This window comes from Polistes dominula, unplaced genomic scaffold (assembly GCF_049000335.1).
Source record: "Polistes dominula isolate Pdom_NZ unplaced genomic scaffold, Pdom_raw_medaka contig_31, whole genome shotgun sequence".
Classification (NCBI taxonomy): domain Eukaryota; kingdom Metazoa; phylum Arthropoda; class Insecta; order Hymenoptera; family Vespidae; genus Polistes; species Polistes dominula.
Genome location: NW_028300925.1, coordinates 6167501 through 6184633, shown reverse-complemented (window position 1 = coordinate 6184633; position 17133 = coordinate 6167501). Strand labels below are relative to the sequence as shown.

The 17133-nt window shown below is 28.5% G+C and overlaps 4 protein-coding genes across 8 annotated transcripts; 3 read left to right on the top strand and 1 right to left on the bottom strand.

Annotated features, from left to right (window-relative positions):
• The first annotated feature begins 264 nt into the window (after positions 1-264).
• Positions 265-2622, top strand: LOC107072325 (succinate--CoA ligase [ADP-forming] subunit beta, mitochondrial). The gene is made up of 7 exons (XM_089171346.1): positions 265-465; positions 603-862; positions 960-1122; positions 1243-1510; positions 1579-1883; positions 1994-2113; positions 2186-2622. Exons 1-7 carry the CDS (start codon positions 400-402, stop codon positions 2378-2380), a joined length of 1377 nt encoding a protein of 458 aa, XP_089027472.1. The 5' UTR covers positions 265-399; the 3' UTR covers positions 2381-2622.
• Positions 2623-2763: 141 nt separating this feature from the next.
• Positions 2764-7566, top strand: LOC107073100 (Succinyl-coenzyme A synthetase beta subunit, ADP-forming). The gene is made up of 7 exons (XM_015333554.2): positions 2764-2924; positions 3985-4241; positions 4348-4510; positions 4585-4849; positions 4939-5243; positions 5335-5454; positions 5538-7566. The coding sequence occupies exons 1-7, from the start codon at positions 2772-2774 to the stop codon at positions 5706-5708; spliced, it is 1434 nt and encodes a 477-aa protein (XP_015189040.2). The 5' UTR covers positions 2764-2771; the 3' UTR covers positions 5709-7566.
• A 531-nt stretch (positions 7567-8097) lies between these two features.
• Positions 8098-10536, bottom strand: xit (ALG6/ALG8 family glucosyltransferase xit). Of its 3 annotated transcripts, XM_015334925.2 has the most exons (8): positions 10358-10536; positions 10126-10276; positions 9758-10030; positions 9515-9683; positions 9242-9451; positions 8915-9154; positions 8672-8817; positions 8098-8592 (listed from the first exon to the last, which is right to left on the bottom strand). In XM_015334925.2, the coding sequence occupies exons 2-8, from the start codon at positions 10269-10271 to the stop codon at positions 8190-8192; spliced, it is 1587 nt and encodes a 528-aa protein (XP_015190411.1). In that variant the 5' UTR covers positions 10272-10276; positions 10358-10536; the 3' UTR covers positions 8098-8189. The 3 variants fall into 3 exon arrangements, with proteins under 3 accessions (XP_015190411.1, XP_089027470.1, XP_089027471.1); XM_089171344.1 differs by lacking the exon at positions 10358-10536 and having other exon boundaries at positions 10130-10270; XM_089171345.1 differs by lacking the exon at positions 10358-10536 and having other exon boundaries at positions 10122-10261.
• Positions 10537-10668: 132 nt separating this feature from the next.
• Positions 10669-16289, top strand: Droj2 (DnaJ heat shock protein family (Hsp40) member A4-like). Of its 3 annotated transcripts, none has more exons than XM_015334926.2 (5): positions 10669-10824; positions 12815-13011; positions 13146-13443; positions 13528-13867; positions 13965-16289. In XM_015334926.2, the coding sequence occupies exons 2-5, from the start codon at positions 12880-12882 to the stop codon at positions 14392-14394; spliced, it is 1200 nt and encodes a 399-aa protein (XP_015190412.1). In that variant the 5' UTR covers positions 10669-10824; positions 12815-12879; the 3' UTR covers positions 14395-16289. The 3 variants fall into 3 exon arrangements, with proteins under 3 accessions (XP_015190412.1, XP_015190413.1, XP_015190414.1); XM_015334927.2 differs by having other exon boundaries at positions 10688-10824; positions 12818-13011; XM_015334928.2 differs by lacking the exon at positions 10669-10824 and adding an exon at positions 11737-11757.
• Positions 16290-17133: the final 844 nt, after the last annotated feature.

The following is a 17133-nucleotide window of genomic DNA, read 5'->3' as shown; positions in this document are numbered from 1 at the left end:
TTTACCTTCTCCGCATGATTATATTTTTTACATATATGTCTGTTCTCTGACCTTATTAATTACACTGCTTGAACAGTGTATTTATCATTTAAAATAAAACCAAGATACATTAATATATACATGCGTCGTACGTTTCAGTAATCATTGCCTACTATGACTTGTTATTTTTGTGATGCAAACAAAGAATATATTTATACGAGTAACTTGAAAGTGTGATAAGAGATAGATGGATAAAAATACATAAGAAAAATGTTTAATTATTTTATAAATCATAGAATATCATTAATTAAATTTTTATAAATATTGACTTATATTTTATTTCTTACATAAGCAAATTATTTTGGTGAATCTTAATATAAATTTAATGAAGTGATACTATTTTAATAATAATTGATAATCATGTCACTGCCGTCGTCATCATCATTATTATTAATAAGACGGCAAATTTTTAATTTCTGCAATCAGGTAAATTATTTTTTATAACAATATCAATATATTATTCTATTATTATTTAACAAAAGTAAAAATACATTTATCACAGATTTCTTTACATTTAGTCATATTTAGGTTGTTTTATTTATAAAAATAATTAATTTTTTTAGCTTCTAAGAAAAAAACAGCCAATAATAAAAGAACAATTAAGATATTTGAATCTTCATGAAAATATTGCATATAGTCTCCTAAAACAAGCTGGAATTCCAACGCCACCATTTGGAGTGGCTAGATCACCTGATGAAGCTGCTAAAATAGCTGCCGATTTAAAATCTAATGATTTGGTAGTAAAAGCGCAAGTACTTACTGGTGGTAGAGGAAAAGGTCATTTTCAAAATACTACTATCGGTGGTGTTGTTATGTGTGAATCGTAAGTATTTTTCTTCAATTATAATAGAGAAATATTTAAATAATTAAAAATAATATTACACTATCTTATTCTGCTATAATTTTTTTATTATATTCAGTCCAGAACAAGTAAAACAGGTATCGGAAAAAATGATTGGAAATTTATTGATTACTAAACAAACGGGAGTTGCTGGAAGAATTTGTAATTCTGTTATGGTGACAACACGCATGTTTCCAAGGAAAGAATATTATCTTTCAATAATGTTAGAGCGTACTTTCAATGTAAGTCTAAGAGAGAATAAGTTAAATTTAAATATAAACGATCGAAAGTAACAATACTATTTAAATAAATTAAATTTTCTATTTTAATTTATTATTAATTCATACAAAAGTTATTCTTAGGGAGCTGTTATGATAGCATCTAGTCGAGGAGGAGTAAATATTGAAGAAATTGTTGTCGTTGATCCAGAAGCTGTTCTTTATATACCAATTAATATGAATAAAGGCATAACAAATGATCTGATAGAATGTATTATTCAGAAATTAGGTCTTAAAGGACAAGGCAAAGATGTGGTGACGAATATTATTTGTAATCTTTATGAATTATTTGTAGAGACAGATGCTTTGTTAATCGAAATTAATCCGCTTGCGGAAGATATTTGTGGTCAATGTAAATAATGATTAACTTGTTTCAAGGAATGTGCAATAACTAAAATGTAATTTAGTATTTTTTTTCAGATTATGCTTTAGATTGCAAATGTAATTTTGATGATAGTTCGTATTTTAGACAAAAAAAATTATTTGATTTGGAAGATCAATCTCAAAAAAATCCTAATGAAATACGTGCACAAAAATTTATGTTAAATTATATCCAATTAGATGGGACTATCGGTTGCATGGTAAACGGTGCAGGTTTAGCAATGGCAACAATGGATCTTATATCTTATCATGGTGGTAGTCCAGCTAATTTTCTAGATGTTGGTGGTTCCGCTTCAAAAGAAGCTATTACAGAAGCATTCAGAATAATAACTTCGGATCCAAAAGTATGAAAAAGAACGATACATCTTATTCGATGATCTATTGCGTTTGAATGAAATAACAAACAATCAATAATAAATAGATATACAAAACTATACAAATTCTTTATTTCTAGGTTTTAGCCATTTTTGTTAATATATTTGGTGGCATTGTTAAATGTGATCTTATCGCGGAAGGAATTATTGCAGCCATTAAAGAATTGCAAACAAAAATTCCAATAATTGTCAGGTTGGAGGTAATAACAAATGATGTATTAAAGTAGAAAACTTAGATGAATGTAAATAATTAATTAAATTATTTTATCAAGGGAACTAATGTAGAGAAAGCAAAAAAATTAATATTCGACTCAAAATTGAAGATTATTTTTATGGGGGATTTAGCAGAAGCAGGATTAGCGATAACTAAATTTGCAACTATTATGAATCTTGCAAAATCTTTGAATATAGAAGTTAACTTTACAGCAAAACCAACTAAAATAAAAGATAAGGTAGCAAAGTGTTGATTAATTTAGATGAATAAAAAAAAGTTCTTAAAGGCTTTTTGTATACACGTACACACACATATCTGCATAACAAATTAAACTCTAACAATTATTTATCGCAATAAAAATTACGAATGCAATATCATATTTTATTAGAAAAAAACAATATTAAAATTTGTATTAAAATTAAATTGTATATTGTAAATGTAAAAATAGAATAAAATACCCGAGTGATTGACATTTTACTTGAAATTTAAAATTTATATTTAAAAATTCGTCTTTTTATTTACCTAGAAAATAATGAACTATTATGTAAATGTAATCAGTGTCTATTCGTAAATAAATAGAATTATTAACAAATATATTACGATATCCTTCTATAGATCATTATACATACATATAGGTTTACGTCATGGTCGAGAAGGAAACGTCAAGAAAGGCGGGGACACGATGGCGAAGCCAGCATTTGGTGGCAGTCTATTGCCAACACTTAACCAAGATGGCTACAATGTTGTCTCGGACGATCTCACTCGCGGAGTGTCTTACCCGATTAAATGGTTCCAAGGTACGTTAAAGGAAAAAATAATAGATTATTATCGTTTCTAAAAATAGCGGACCTTCAACAGCATTTAGACTTTTAATAGATTTTTTAATTTTTCCTTAAGATTCTAAAAATTGTATGTAAAAGAGTAGACGATCCTCCATATTAGGTGGTGTAGTCTGCTAAATTAGGCGCCAGGGTCAACCAATTCGAAGCCAAGGGTGTCACTCTAACATTAAATATGATTTTATTAAAAAAATTTACAATGACAGTTATATAATTATCTTCCACTATTTTCCGCATTCTTCCCTTTATCTTTTCATTATCGAGGTCATGCTTTATGCGCATTTGATTAGACGTAATTGAATTACATGCCAATGAATAATAGTCCAAGGGTTTTTCCTCTACACCCAGCTGATTTTTCTTTTTACATTGTCTTTTTAAAATTTAAATTTCTAATAATTGTATCACGATCGATAATCATTTATTATTTTTACGTATTACTTCAGAGTAATTACTTTTTCTTTCTTCTTTTCTTTTTTTTTGACATATTGCATTACACGTTCTTATACATTATATATAATTGTTGATGCGCCATATAGTTAATTTTTATTTATTTATAATACATATATATGATTTATATGCATATATAATATATAATGATAGTTATTGACATGGGTTGAATATTTACAAAATTACATATATAGTATTTTATAAATATAATATAATAATAATAAAATTTTATTTGTACTCAATGAAAGAAGATCTGTGCCAAGTAATGCACAAAAGAATAATGTAGTTCAATGTCACTTGTCTTTTGCTTATGGATTTATATTTAAATGTTGCATAATATGTTTATAGCTTACAATTAGCTTAAAAGCGTAAATATTTTAATGAATATTTTTACAATAACTTATCTTATGTGAAAGGATCTTATCTTATTAGAAATGACACGTTTAACGTGTCTTTATTATTTTTTAATAATAATAATAATAATAATTATTATTATTATTATGTTTAATATTTATGTTTTAATTATATTTTAATTATATTTGTTTTTAAATTTTCTTATTTTTTTTTTCAGATCTTAGCCTGCAAAAGTAACTTAAAGCAAACAGTAAGGAATCTAAATGTACATGAACATATTAGTTATAGTTTACTTAATGAAGCTGGTGTACCCACTCCAAAATTTGGCGTTGCAAAAACGCCAGATGAAGCAGCAAAGCTTGCTGCCGACTTGAAAACGAAGGATATTGTATTAAAAGCTCAAGTACTTGCAGGAGGTAGAGGAAAAGGTCATTTTAAAGATTCCAGTATTAGTGGTGTAAAGATGTGCGAAACGTAAGTTATTTAATATTTTTTAATTCTAGTAATATCATAAAAAAATTCATTTCTGTTTTTTCTTTTAATAAATTTCAAATTACAAATATTTCTGTTTTATTGATAGACCAGAAGAAGCAAAAGCATTGGCGAGTCAAATGTTAGGTAAATTACTAATTACAAAACAAACTGGTGAAGCAGGTAGAATATGTAATGCAGTGATGGTAACACAACGCATGTTTCCACGTAAAGAATATTACTTAGCAGTAATGATGGAACGTGCTTTTGGTGTAAGTAGTTAGAGTTTGAAAAATATCAACACGTATAAATATCTATTAGCAATTTAAATCTAATTACGAATCAGGGTCCAGTAATAATTGCATCAAGCCAAGGTGGAGTAAATATTGAGGAAGTAGCTGCAACAAATCCTGGTGCTATAATGTATGAACCTGTCGATGTCAACAAGGGTATAACTAAGGAACAGGCAGAACGTATTGTCAAAAAACTTGGTCTTGATAATGTAAAAGATTATATTTCCAAAATAATCATGAATCTTTATGATATGTTTCTTAAGAAGGATGCTCTTCTTTTAGAAGTAAATCCTCTAGCTGAAGATATTAATGGAAATTGTAAGTTATTTTATTGGTAATATTTAACATCATATTCTTCTTTTTATTATTATTAATCACGTTAATATAAAATTATTTTGATATTTTAGATTTTGCGTTAGATTGCAAATGCAGATTCGATGATAATGCTGAGTTCAGACAAAAACCATTGTTCGGATTGAGAGATTGGACTCAGGAAGATACTAAAGAAGTAGAAGCGGCCAAATATGACCTGAATTATATTGCGCTTGATGGAAATATTGGTTGTATGGTTAATGGAGCTGGTTTAGCTATGGCTACTATGGATATTATTAAATTACATGGAGGTGAACCGGCCAATTTTCTTGATGTTGGTGGTGGCGCAACTACCAGTGCTGTAAAAGAGGCATTTAAAATCATCACTTCTGATCCTAAAGTAAACTAATACTATCTTTACGTAATAAAATTATTTTATTTTTTATTTTTTCAATTAAGTACTTGTTATACTATTCCTTTGTAATTTACAGGTACATGCTCTTTTAGTTAATATCTTTGGTGGTATTATGAGATGCGATGTTATCGCAGAGGGTATCATAGCAGCAACTAAAGAACTTAGTCTTAAAATTCCTGTAGTTGTACGATTACAGGTATTGCATTTTAATATTTTATTTTTGTTTTCATTAAAAATATCTTAATTATGTTCATACAATATAAATTTGAATAATTACAGGGAACTAACGTTGATGAGGCTAAAGCTTTGATTGCAAATGCTGGATTAAAAATCGTTCCAATCGATGACCTCGATGAAGCTGCTCGTGTCGCAGTTAAATTATCAACTATTGTTAAACTAGCACAGTCCGAAAATCTTAGTGTCAATTTTGAGATACCTGCTATTTCATAATTCTAGCAATGAATATAAAATTTATATATCAGCTAAATTAATACCGATATTTGTTTAAATATTGTCAAATGATTGCAAAAAACGTTTGAAAGTAATATCTGTAGTAATAACTTCTCTTATAACTTTAATTATATTATTATTATTATTATTATTATTATTATTATTATTATTATTATTTAAGAAATGACATTTTAAGAAAATTATATTAAATCAATTTATTATGAATAATTTATTTGATATAAACAAAATCATTTCGGGGCAATTCTTTAAAAGAGAAAAGAAAATTGATTATTTTGGATAAAGATTTAGTTAAATGACGTGTTCTATTTCAATAGACTGGGCGAATCTTTATCTTTTCTTTTTAAAGACAGGCACAAATTCTCTAATAGATTAACATATGAAGTTAAGTATGAATATAATTTATTGTTTACCCTTTAACAGGGTTCTGTGATTCAGTATTAAAAGTTAAGTTATGTATGTCACACATACACGTAGATATATGAACTCACACGTGTGGTATGTATCCGATTGTTCCATAAAAAAACATGGCACATGCTTATTTAATTGAACGAATATATCATTGAAAAAATACTATCTAAAACATGCCATTAAAAAAAAATATATGTATATATACACGTATAGCATGTGCGTTGCATATATTACTCATACACACGCGCAAAACATCCATTGTACAAATTTCTTTATTATTTTATGTTATGCTTTATTTCATTTAATGGTCTATTCAATTGTTCTTACTATTAATTTCTTATACCCCAATATAATAGAATATATTGAATTTATTTTTTTACAGCTGTTATTATATATGTTTTCAAAATAGTACAATTTGTCCATTCTTCAAAGAAATATGCAAAGATAAAAAAAAATAAAGGGTAAATCATTACAAAGTTCTTTACTTATTCAATTTATATGTAAATGTGTTATTAAAATTTACTAAAAATATTAATTTTCGAAACAAAAAGAAAGAAGAATTACATCAAATCTTGTTTGATGTAAAACGTATAAATATAATAGCATTTTTTATGACAAGTGCGCGTGATATTAAAGAAATAAATTTATCTAAATAAATACGTCACATAATTGTTAAATGTAAAATTTTTATTAAATTATACTTCTCGATGTCAGTTTAAGATATACGAAGTTAATATAATTTTAATCAATCATATTTTAATGATATACACAACTATATTAAATTGATAATAACGATGTAAATTTATATAAATATGAGTTATTTTTCTTTATATTTTATTAAAATAGAAAATTATTCCACGTATATTACAAATTATGCATACACAATTATATGCATGCATCTAAAAAATATGGTAAATTATTTATTATCGTAATAAATATTACTAAAATACAAATTAAAAGTCAGATTTTCTAATTACATAATTTAAAAGCATTATTCTTTGTAGAAAAAAAAATTAAAAACAAATTGTTTTTTCAAGAATTGTTTATGCGTAAAAATAAATTTTGTTTAATAATTGAAATTAACTATTTAAACATTTGAACCTTCATCTTTTAAATGAGATTTTGATCATCAAAATTGATTAAGAATTGTGCCTGGTACATTAAACGCCGTAAACGTTGTTTTAAATAATATTCGTGAAAAATTATATAGCGGCGCCCTTTGAAACTTGTGGTAAAATATAAGCTTCTATCTCCATTACCGATTTACATATCCATGCAAGATTGGTGTATATTTGGCTTCCACACTAGCCTATTGTCTGCATGTGTGCTGTGTAAAATGGTGTTCAGATTTTTGGATTATTTCTTTTTTAAATAATTTGACAATTATTATGTATAAAATAATAATTATAATAAATACTTATATATTGTATCTTATTTTATTCAAAAACCAAAATGCACACACACACATATCTATACACGCGAGTTCATTTCTACAGTACTTATGAACTAAGACTCCCAGTACTTGTTTATAAATGATTTCCTCTATTTACAAACTTATTAAAAAACATTATAAAATAATTAGTTTCTATAAATAAAATGAAGGGAATACAAATATAATATTAATCAGATTTTTTTAACGTTCCTGCGCAGTGATGACTTTGAAGATAAAATTTTCGTCTAATAGAATATTAAATCGAAATTATTTAATATTTAAAGTATGTTAATAGATATATAATTTTTATACAAATGTACTTTGCATTATTTTTACTTTAATCGATATTAAATTGATTCTACTATTAAAAAACATTTAAATAATATAATATATATGATTTTTCTGTACATTATTTTCGTCTTTGTTTAATTCACTTGTTACTCTCTCATTAACTAATTATTATTAGTTTCATAAAATAATCAATTAAAATTTTTAAAGGATTGGAAAGAGGTATATAATTATATAAAATTTTATAGAAAAAATATATAGTAAAATATTATTTTCATTCAATTCATTATAACAATTTTTGTCTATATATACTTTCTTTGTTATCTTCTCTTTTATTCTTTTTTAGTTCTTCTTTTCCTGTTATTTTCATGTTCATATATAAAATAGTAATAGTAAAAGAGCCAAGAATAAATGATACCTATCGCGCAGTAAATGGATATAAGAGCTAAGGGTAAGAACGGTAGATTATCACCAAAAAAGAATTTGTGTAGTATTGATTCGTAAGCAGCAACCAGAGGAAGTAAGCTTACATAAAGAAATTCGTGTAAATATAAGAGAGACTTCTTAAATAAATATTGTAATATTAAGTTAATCGAAAGTATATGTAATAATAATAATAAGATGTTCAAAGGGGTTAAATTGTCCGGGTAAAGCAGAGGTAAAAGTGAAGTGTGTCCAGCACTACTTAGTATTATGTAAATGCGAGCATCATTATTATCCACTGTGGCAAGAACACTGAAAGAGAAATATTAGCTTTTAATTCCATATTTTAATTTGTATAATTACTATAAAAATAATATTACAATTTGTTTACCATAAAGGTATAATTGCAGTCAAAATAGCTTTTTCGTGTACGTGCCAACCAAATATGAAAGACGTTAAAGCACAAAGGACCAAGCATCTAACAAAATTTGTTGGAGTAACTGCACTTTTTCTGCATAGTAAGATGTATAAGGCAGGCTGGAAAATTTCGTTATAAATGTATTTCATTATTGAACAAACTTTCACTTTGAATAATGAATATTTGATTTTGTAAGAATATTAAATCTGAACTTACAAGCATTCCTACAAAAGTAAGCATAAATGTAATAATAGGTTTAGGAGAAGGTAAAACAAGAAATATTTCTTCTTGTACTAAACCTCCAGTCATTACCGCAGATTTAATTGTTTCCATCCATCCTAAATATCTCCAAATAACAGATAGTACCTTATCTGCGGTAACATATAAAGCCCACCCATTTGCTGCCCAATATGCATGGACTAAACCTCTTTTAAAAGGGAACAGTCGAGACATAATCTACATAACATATTAATTTAAAACAATATCAAATAAATTTTTTATATGTACATCTAAAAACATAAACTAAATAGTTCACATTCTTACTTGTGGCAGTTGATATATAAATGGTCCAAATGTCAGTGTTAATATAGTGATAACTATTGCTGCTAATATAAAAATTCTTTTAATAAACCAACCATTTCTCATACAATATGATTTCAGTAACCAAACTATAAACGCTGGTGCTACATATAAATAAATATGTTTAAGATTTAATAGTATGGCAAAACAAGCGGCTCCTTGTAATATAGATGCCTGCAAATATTTTTTATTATTAATATATAGTCTAACATTGATATAATATTATTTATAATGTACCTGATTCCATATTCTTGAAACATTAGCAATGGACAACAATAAAAAGCCTAATAGAAATCCATTATATTGAAAATGTATATGGTCCACGATCAGTAATCCTATATTGCATAACGACAGAAATATAAAAACGCAGTAACTGTTATAAGATTTATAAAATACTTCGCCTAATCTATAACAATATTATATCATTTGTTACTTATGTTTTAATTAGTTACTTTTAGGTTTAATATATAGTATACATACTCTCTTATACCATACACAAACATAAGATCGCTGACCATAACTGTAGTTCTTTGGAAGTAAATTGTAATAGGCGAAGCATAGTTTAAATTATCAACTTTGAGCATCTTTTCATCAAATAAATGAGCCACTTGACTAAGGACATATTCAAACCATGCAAAAAGTGGTGGATAGTCTAATGTCCATTGAGATTTGGCATTAATATACCATTCTCTAATAGGTAAACTATACGTTATAGCTAACCAATTACGATGTACTTCAAAATCTGTGGAATAACTGAAAATGAGAGTTTATGATAAATTAGATATATACAATATTATATAAACAAATCAATTAAATATTTATAACCTAATTTGAACAAAACTACCTACTAACAAGGAATTAACAACGCTTTAATACATGTTATTAAAGCAAATGTACGTAAAAGTATTTTATCTTTATTCCATTTTCTATTATATTGTTCTTTTTTATCCACTTCTTCTGGATTAGAAGTACTGTAAGTTTTAGTACCAGTCATTATATCTGTAAATATCATCATTTAGTATTTTTAATGATAAGAAACAACATTAGTAAATATAGATATATTAAGTATATAATACATACCACAAAAATTAAATGATAATGAATATTATAGGTTAATATTACCAAATAATTAGAATCTAAAAAATATTACTGCAAATGCATCGCCTTTTAAATGTACAAACTAATAAATGCATATAATAAATAATAATTTAATGATAATGTCAAACAACTTTGAACATAAACCCATTAAATCGATCGAATAGTTCCTTTTTAAACTACGTTATCGATAGAGAAAATAAAATCGCATAAATAGTTCTGTAAAAGACCGCTAGATTGTTAGTGGCGTTTCTGATATTGTTAAACGACGTTGATTGGCTCTCGACTAGCGACGTTCATTACTCTTCTAGGAAGTTTCGAGAACAGTTCCGAACAGTGATATTGGTGGGAGAGCTACGCGTTTCCACAGTTTCTTTAAGTCTATTGCACGGCCGGAGAGGACGTCTTTCACTGCGGTTATACTTCCTTTAGCGACTTTTCTGCTTAAGCAGGTAAGAAGAAAATCAAACGATATATCCTATTAGTTTGTTACGTATCCTGTACAAAAACTAGTGTTCGTGTACGAATTCACGCGATCGATTAGGCTAACCATATATACTTTTTTTTTTCTACGGAAAGAACAAAATTTTTTGTAAAAAGAATAGAAAACGGATCTTTAAAGGTCGGTATTTTCCTTTGTCAATATACGCATACATAATTTTTTCTTCTTGTAAAATTGCTTCGTAATGGTTCTCGAACTTGTACTACGAGAAAGAGAGAGGAAAAGAGATAGATAGACAGATAGATAAATAAAATATAGAAAAGCATGATTGATCGTATGAGGATCATGTGATAAGTTATTTATTTTTCTTTCTTTTTTTAAATATAACATATATAAATTGTTAAAACATATGAAAATATTCGTAGTTTTCAAAATGCTAAACTCGATAGAATTTCAATGGTCGAGCGTGCCTCTAGCGCCCTAAGAGTTCGTCGAAAAATGGTGGATTTTACTTGCGACGAGAGTCTTCTCTCTCTACGTCAAATCAAGTATCGAACGAATTTGCGAATCGTCGGTACAGTTCGTGCATATGACTGATCGCATGCGCGCTTGCGTGTCTAATCGTAGGAATCGTTATTTTACTCGAATGATATTAAATGGTTTTTATTAAATTAAAAATCAGATGATTTAACGTTAAGTTCACATGAATTTTTTTCAATCTTTTACTTCTCTATTGGGATATAACATATGAGACTTTTGTGTTTCTTTGTCTTTCTTTTATGTTCTCTCTCTCTCTCTTTTTTCTCTCTCTTTCTCTCTCACTCGCTCACTCGCTCTTTTGGTCTTTCGGAACGAAGCGTTGCTTCCTTCACGTTGCCCATTAGTGCCTTCGTTGGTTCGTTGCTTTATGAAACGTTCGTGCTAAAGGAAAGATCTAGAAAACGTAATGTCATAATTATTTACTATTGTTCATATATTTGAAAAATTGGATTACTTGTTACCCCGATTTTTTTTATCAGGAGCATCTTAAAATTCCTTTCTCTGCGTTATTTTATTATTTTATATCGTGTAAGTCTTCCTCGGTCGCCATTTTGAAATCAGATCTGTTAGATCGTCCACATGGACGGCATGTAGTTGCTAGATACTTCTATTGGCAGTAAGAAAATCATACATTATAAGTGATATTTATTCTTTTTTATTTTATCTTTATTATCAACGATGACACTATGTTCATTGAAGATACGTTTGACGTGTCGTCCTCTTATTAAACTACGTTAATTTATTGTGCTGTTTTACTTTTTTTTTAGTCTTTTTCTATTTTATCGGATTATGAAACCTAGAAATTACGCCAACAACTTAAATATATTTCCTTCATTATAGATTACGAAAAAAGCTATTAATTTGAAATTATTTTGTTAGTCGACATATATGATACATTCATTATCGTTTATTCTAATTTCTTCGTATTTTTAAATTCTATAATTTATTTTTTTTAGTAGAAACTGTAAGGTTAGAATTCGGAAACCTGTTTGATTACTTTCAAGATGATACCAAGTGTTTATTAAAGATTTCCTTGACTGCTTATTCAATGTTATTGTTATTTAACTATTGTATTAGTTTATGAAATTCTAAGCTCAAGGTGATGATTTTTAAATTCTTACTCATCTCTCTGATGCAATACGTATTAATGTTTCATAATAATTGTATTGATTTTTTTATTAGATCACATTATTAATTCCTTGAATCTATTAGTTATGCAAATCATCTTGTAAAGTTTTGATAAAAATGAATAATTCTATTCAATTTATCAATGATTACAGAATAGATTTTTAAATACCGACATTAATATTATACTAATAATTAAATAACTAAATAATTAAACGTTTGTGTGTGGTTTGAGATGATGATAATCATTTTTTTGTGAGAAAGAAAAAATGTTTGAATATGTTTAATAAATGTATGAAATATTCATTGTAATATATTATTTAATTGTTTTCTAGCAGGAACAGTTGTGTAATACTTCATACTTATTGGTATCTATATCGAAGAACATTATCCAGACAAAATGGTGAAAGAAACTACCTTTTATGACGTCTTGGGCGTTAAGCCTGATTGTTCTCCAGAGGATTTAAAGAAGGCGTACAGAAAACTTGCACTCAAATATCATCCGGATAAAAATCCTAATGAAGGAGAAAGGGTTATTGTCTATTTCTTTATACTTTTCTTATCTGTTATACAAATAATATAATTTAAATATTAGTAAATTTTCATAGAATATATAATAACAACAATATGTGTGGTTAAAATTAGTAATTTTTAATCATATTTCAGTTTAAGCAAATTTCCCAAGCCTATGAAGTATTATCAAATCCAGAGAAGAAACGCATTTATGATCAAGGTGGCGAGCAAGCTTTAAAAGAAGGTGGAATGGGAGGAAATGGTTTCTCTTCTCCAATGGATATCTTTGATATGTTCTTTGGTGGAGCTTTTGGCGGAGGACGCGGAAGAAGGAGAGAACGAAAAGGACAAGATGTTATACATCAGCTCTCTGTATCATTGGAAGAACTTTATAATGGGACTGTTCGTAAACTAGCGTTACAAAAAAATGTTATTTGTGATAAATGCGAAGGTAAATATTCATTGATAAATTGCCATATTACATTTATTTTATTAATTTGATCTTTTCTAACATTGTGATCTATTTTGTATGTAGGTATTGGTGGTAAAAAAGGCTCCGTAGAACAATGCACATCATGTCATGGAAGTGGCATGCAGGTCCAGATACAACAATTGGGGCCAGGGATGATACAACACATGCAAACAATGTGTTCTGAATGTAAAGGTCAGGGTGAACGCATTAATCCGCGTGATCGTTGTAAGCAATGTATGGGAAGGAAGACTGTGAGAGACAGGAAAATTTTGGAGGTACATGTTGATCCCGGTATGATGGACGGACAAAAAATAGTTTTTAATGGTGAAGGAGATCAAGAGCCTGAGCTGGAAGCAGGCGATATTGTTATTCTCTTAGAAGAAAAAGAACACGATGTATTCAAGTAAGGAAATTATTAATTGTTATTTTTACTTTTATTTTTGTCGTGTATTTTTTGATTATTTGATATTTAATAATGTTATTTTTGTTTGTAATTTTAGACGATCACGACATGACTTAATAATGCGAATGCATTTACAATTGGTGGAAGCACTTTGTGGTTTTCAGAAAGTTATTCGTACTTTGGATGGTAGAGATTTGGTTATCACCATGCTTCCTGGTATGGTCACGAAGCACGGTGATGTTAAGTGTATTCTAAACGAGGGTATGCCAATTCACAAGGATCCATTCACGCACGGCAAACTTATCATTCAGTTTGTCGTTAATTTTCCGAAATCTATCAATCCTACTGTTATTCCGACTCTCGAGCAATGTTTACCAGCGAGGGAAGAAGTTTTAATTCCGGATGGCGCCGAGGATGTTGTACTTACCGATTTGGACCCTGAAGCTGAGCACAGGCGGAGAGACCAACGACCAGCTTATGAGGAAGATCAAGGAGGTCCATCGCGGGTCCAATGTACCACGCAATAAGCTTAGTTACGCAGATCTTAATAAACATGGCCACTTTCTCATTTCAAACTTTTGTCCCATTCTTTCGATTCTGAGTCATACATAAATAAAAATGGAAAGAAAAGACGACGGATATTAAAAAATGAGAGTATCCTTCGACCGCAGTGAAAAACCCCAAAAAATTAAATAAAAAGGAATCAAAAATGAAAATAAAAATAACAACTTGAATATATTTGAATGCGCTTACGGCCCTGTAAGAGAAAAAAACTTTCTAAAACAACAAAAATCTCTCATGGACTGATGTGAGCGTGTCATCAAGGTACATTCAATATTTTACTTATCCGTCATCCTATAAATATCAAAGCATTGTACATTTTGGAAGACAATGCCAACTCGAATCCGGTAGTAAATGCTTACTGTAGGTAATTGCTAATGAAGTATACTTATCACTAAATGGAACGATAAAAGAAAGTAAATAATAATGTGTGATTCAGCATAACGTCACGTTAAGATTAGTTATCAATTAATATGTAATTTGTGAGGTCTAACATCTAACTTCATAGTAATCTTTGAATCGGTTTTTTTCTGCAATCGGACTTGATGATTCTTATTTAGTTAGCGGTGGTAAGCGTAATTATCTTATTAAGACCGCATGTCGATGATTATATATATATATATATATATATATATATATATAAATGATTTGTCTTAAAATATGTAAAATCCGTTTATTGTCATTAATTTAGTTCAATATTAATGGGTTTTATCTATTTGTAATTATCTCTGTCTCGATACAAAATAATAAAGTGTCGTCATAGTAAAGTTTATCGCTAGATGCGGTAACATTGAAAATGTGGCATTAGGAATCCGAAAAAAACAGCTTATAATAATAATAACAATATTAATATTAATAATTATAATAATAATATTAATAATAATTATAATTATAATAATAATGGACATTATTCCATATAAATAGTATTTCAATTTATGCGTCTCCGAGAAAACTCGTGATCTAAGAAGAATAAAAAGTTGCGAAGAAGAGAGAAAGTGAAAGAAAAAAAATGGAAAGAAAGAAAAAGAATCAGAGGGGGAGAAAGACAGCAATGAATCACGTTCCTGTATGTATGGACAATTGCGCGTGTTTCGCAAAACTTTTATTTGTGTAATATCGTGACATCGTTTCTAATATCGTATGTTTATAAGAATAATCAACACTTAGGAAGCAGAATACCTGAAGTATTTTTTTTTTTGATGGATATTAAAAAAATACAATTGGTTTTAAAAGGTGAGTCGAGATTTTTGACTCATCGGTGTGTGCATCGTATGAAATGGTATTATTTAAACCTTTTTCTCGTCTAATCCATAATCAGTATAATTAGAGAGAAAAAAAATGAAGATAAAAATGTGCACGGAGACGTGTTGGTTTATCTGTGTATGATTTATAAGTGAAAGAACAACGTGCGCGTTTAGTGTCGCTGATTTTATTATGAAGATCGAGTTGCAGATAAAGAATTTCTTTTTCAGTTTTGTTTGTTCGATAATTATGTTTTCAACATTGACGGTATCGAAGGAAAGAAGAAGAAGAAAAAAAAGAAGTAAAAAGACATTGATCGACTATTTTTGTCCGATCGCGCAGCGATTTTTGCTGCGTACTCTACAGTCATGTCTTTTCCACAATTAGCATAATCGAGGAAGGAAGTTAAGAAGTACAGTTTAAATACATTCGCATAATTTAATCATATGCAAAAAATATATGTTTATCACTTCACGGTCGTCTACTACAGTAAGCTATAACTATAACGATTTGCAAACGAATAGTCGTATATTTCTTGTAACCTTATTTATTATAGACAAATTGGTGATTAGTCATTTTTTGAAGCATCTGAATAAATTGGACGAAGCATAAAGTATAAGTGACAACTTTGTTTGTGTTTGCTATACACTCATTACCTAATTTTCCCTAAAAACCTTTGAAATAATTCTAATCAATCTTATATGTTTATATATCAGCGTTAAATTATATAATTCAGTTAAGTCGTGGGTTATATATATATGAATTTACAAGAGGTGAATAATTGAAGTATGAGATTGAAATTTGATTCATCTTTAAAATCTAATTTTTTCTCTACAACAATTTTAAAAAACAATGTGCTGTTCTATCGAATTTAATTTACGAATCAAATTTCAATTTCATATCTTAACTACTCGCTTCTTATAAATTCATATATTAAGTAGTTAAAGAATAATTCTATCTTCTTTCATACGTAAACTTGTTAGTATAGTTATATCAGGACTTATCTAGTCATTTCACGAATTAACGAATTCCATAAAGTACCGCTAGTATATCATATACATACACGAGTATATATACGAAAGTTTGAATTTCATAGTAGTTTTTGATTACACAAGAATAATAATATTAGTCGGAATTATTCGTGGTTGAATTTTAGCGGTACATGTCACGTGGTATTACGTTTTAAGGTAGTTTGTGGGAGGGAAGGGGGGTTCAAGAAGAAGAACATAGATGGCAGTGCGATCTTGGGTCAACGTTTTTACGATGTATCGTAAGATTGGAGCAAGCGGCCACCAAGAGGCAGCCGCCGAGATGCCGCAAAGGTTTCTGGGTATGCGGAGGGAGCCATATTTTTTCAATATCAGTTACGCGAAAACAGCGTACGCATAGCATCCGCGGAATGGAATCACGATTGTCGTCCTGCATAGAGAGCGCGTCTCTTGGTGAAAAGTGATAAGGAGGGT

Bases quoted from the DNA above. Each gene is read 5' to 3' on its own strand.
- xit (XM_015334925.2), bottom strand. From the start codon at position 10,271: ATGACTGGTACTAAAACTTACAGTACTTCTAATCCAGAAGAAGTGGAT. The intron at 8,818-8,914 runs GTAAGTTCAGAT...GAAATTTTCCAG, and splicing joins TTACTTTTGTAGGAATGCTT to CCTGCCTTATACATCTTACT. The intron at 8,593-8,671 runs GTAAACAAATTG...TTTCTCTTTCAG, and splicing joins ACTGCAATTATACCTTTATG to TGTTCTTGCCACAGTGGATA.
- LOC107072325 (XM_089171346.1), top strand. From the start codon at position 400: ATGTCACTGCCGTCGTCATCATCATTATTATTAATAAGACGGCAAATT. The intron at 466-602 runs GTAAATTATTTT...TAATTTTTTTAG, and splicing joins TTTTTAATTTCTGCAATCAG to CTTCTAAGAAAAAAACAGCC. The intron at 1,123-1,242 runs GTAAGTCTAAGA...AGTTATTCTTAG, and splicing joins TGTTAGAGCGTACTTTCAAT to GGAGCTGTTATGATAGCATC.
- Droj2 (XM_015334926.2), top strand. From the start codon at position 12,880: ATGGTGAAAGAAACTACCTTTTATGACGTCTTGGGCGTTAAGCCTGAT. The intron at 13,012-13,145 runs GTTATTGTCTAT...ATCATATTTCAG, and splicing joins ATCCTAATGAAGGAGAAAGG to TTTAAGCAAATTTCCCAAGC. The intron at 13,868-13,964 runs GTAAGGAAATTA...TTGTAATTTTAG, and splicing joins AAAGAACACGATGTATTCAA to ACGATCACGACATGACTTAA.
- LOC107073100 (XM_015333554.2), top strand. From the start codon at position 2,772: ATGGTCGAGAAGGAAACGTCAAGAAAGGCGGGGACACGATGGCGAAGC. The intron at 4,511-4,584 runs GTAAGTAGTTAG...ATTACGAATCAG, and splicing joins TGATGGAACGTGCTTTTGGT to GGTCCAGTAATAATTGCATC. The intron at 4,850-4,938 runs GTAAGTTATTTT...TTGATATTTTAG, and splicing joins TGAAGATATTAATGGAAATT to ATTTTGCGTTAGATTGCAAA.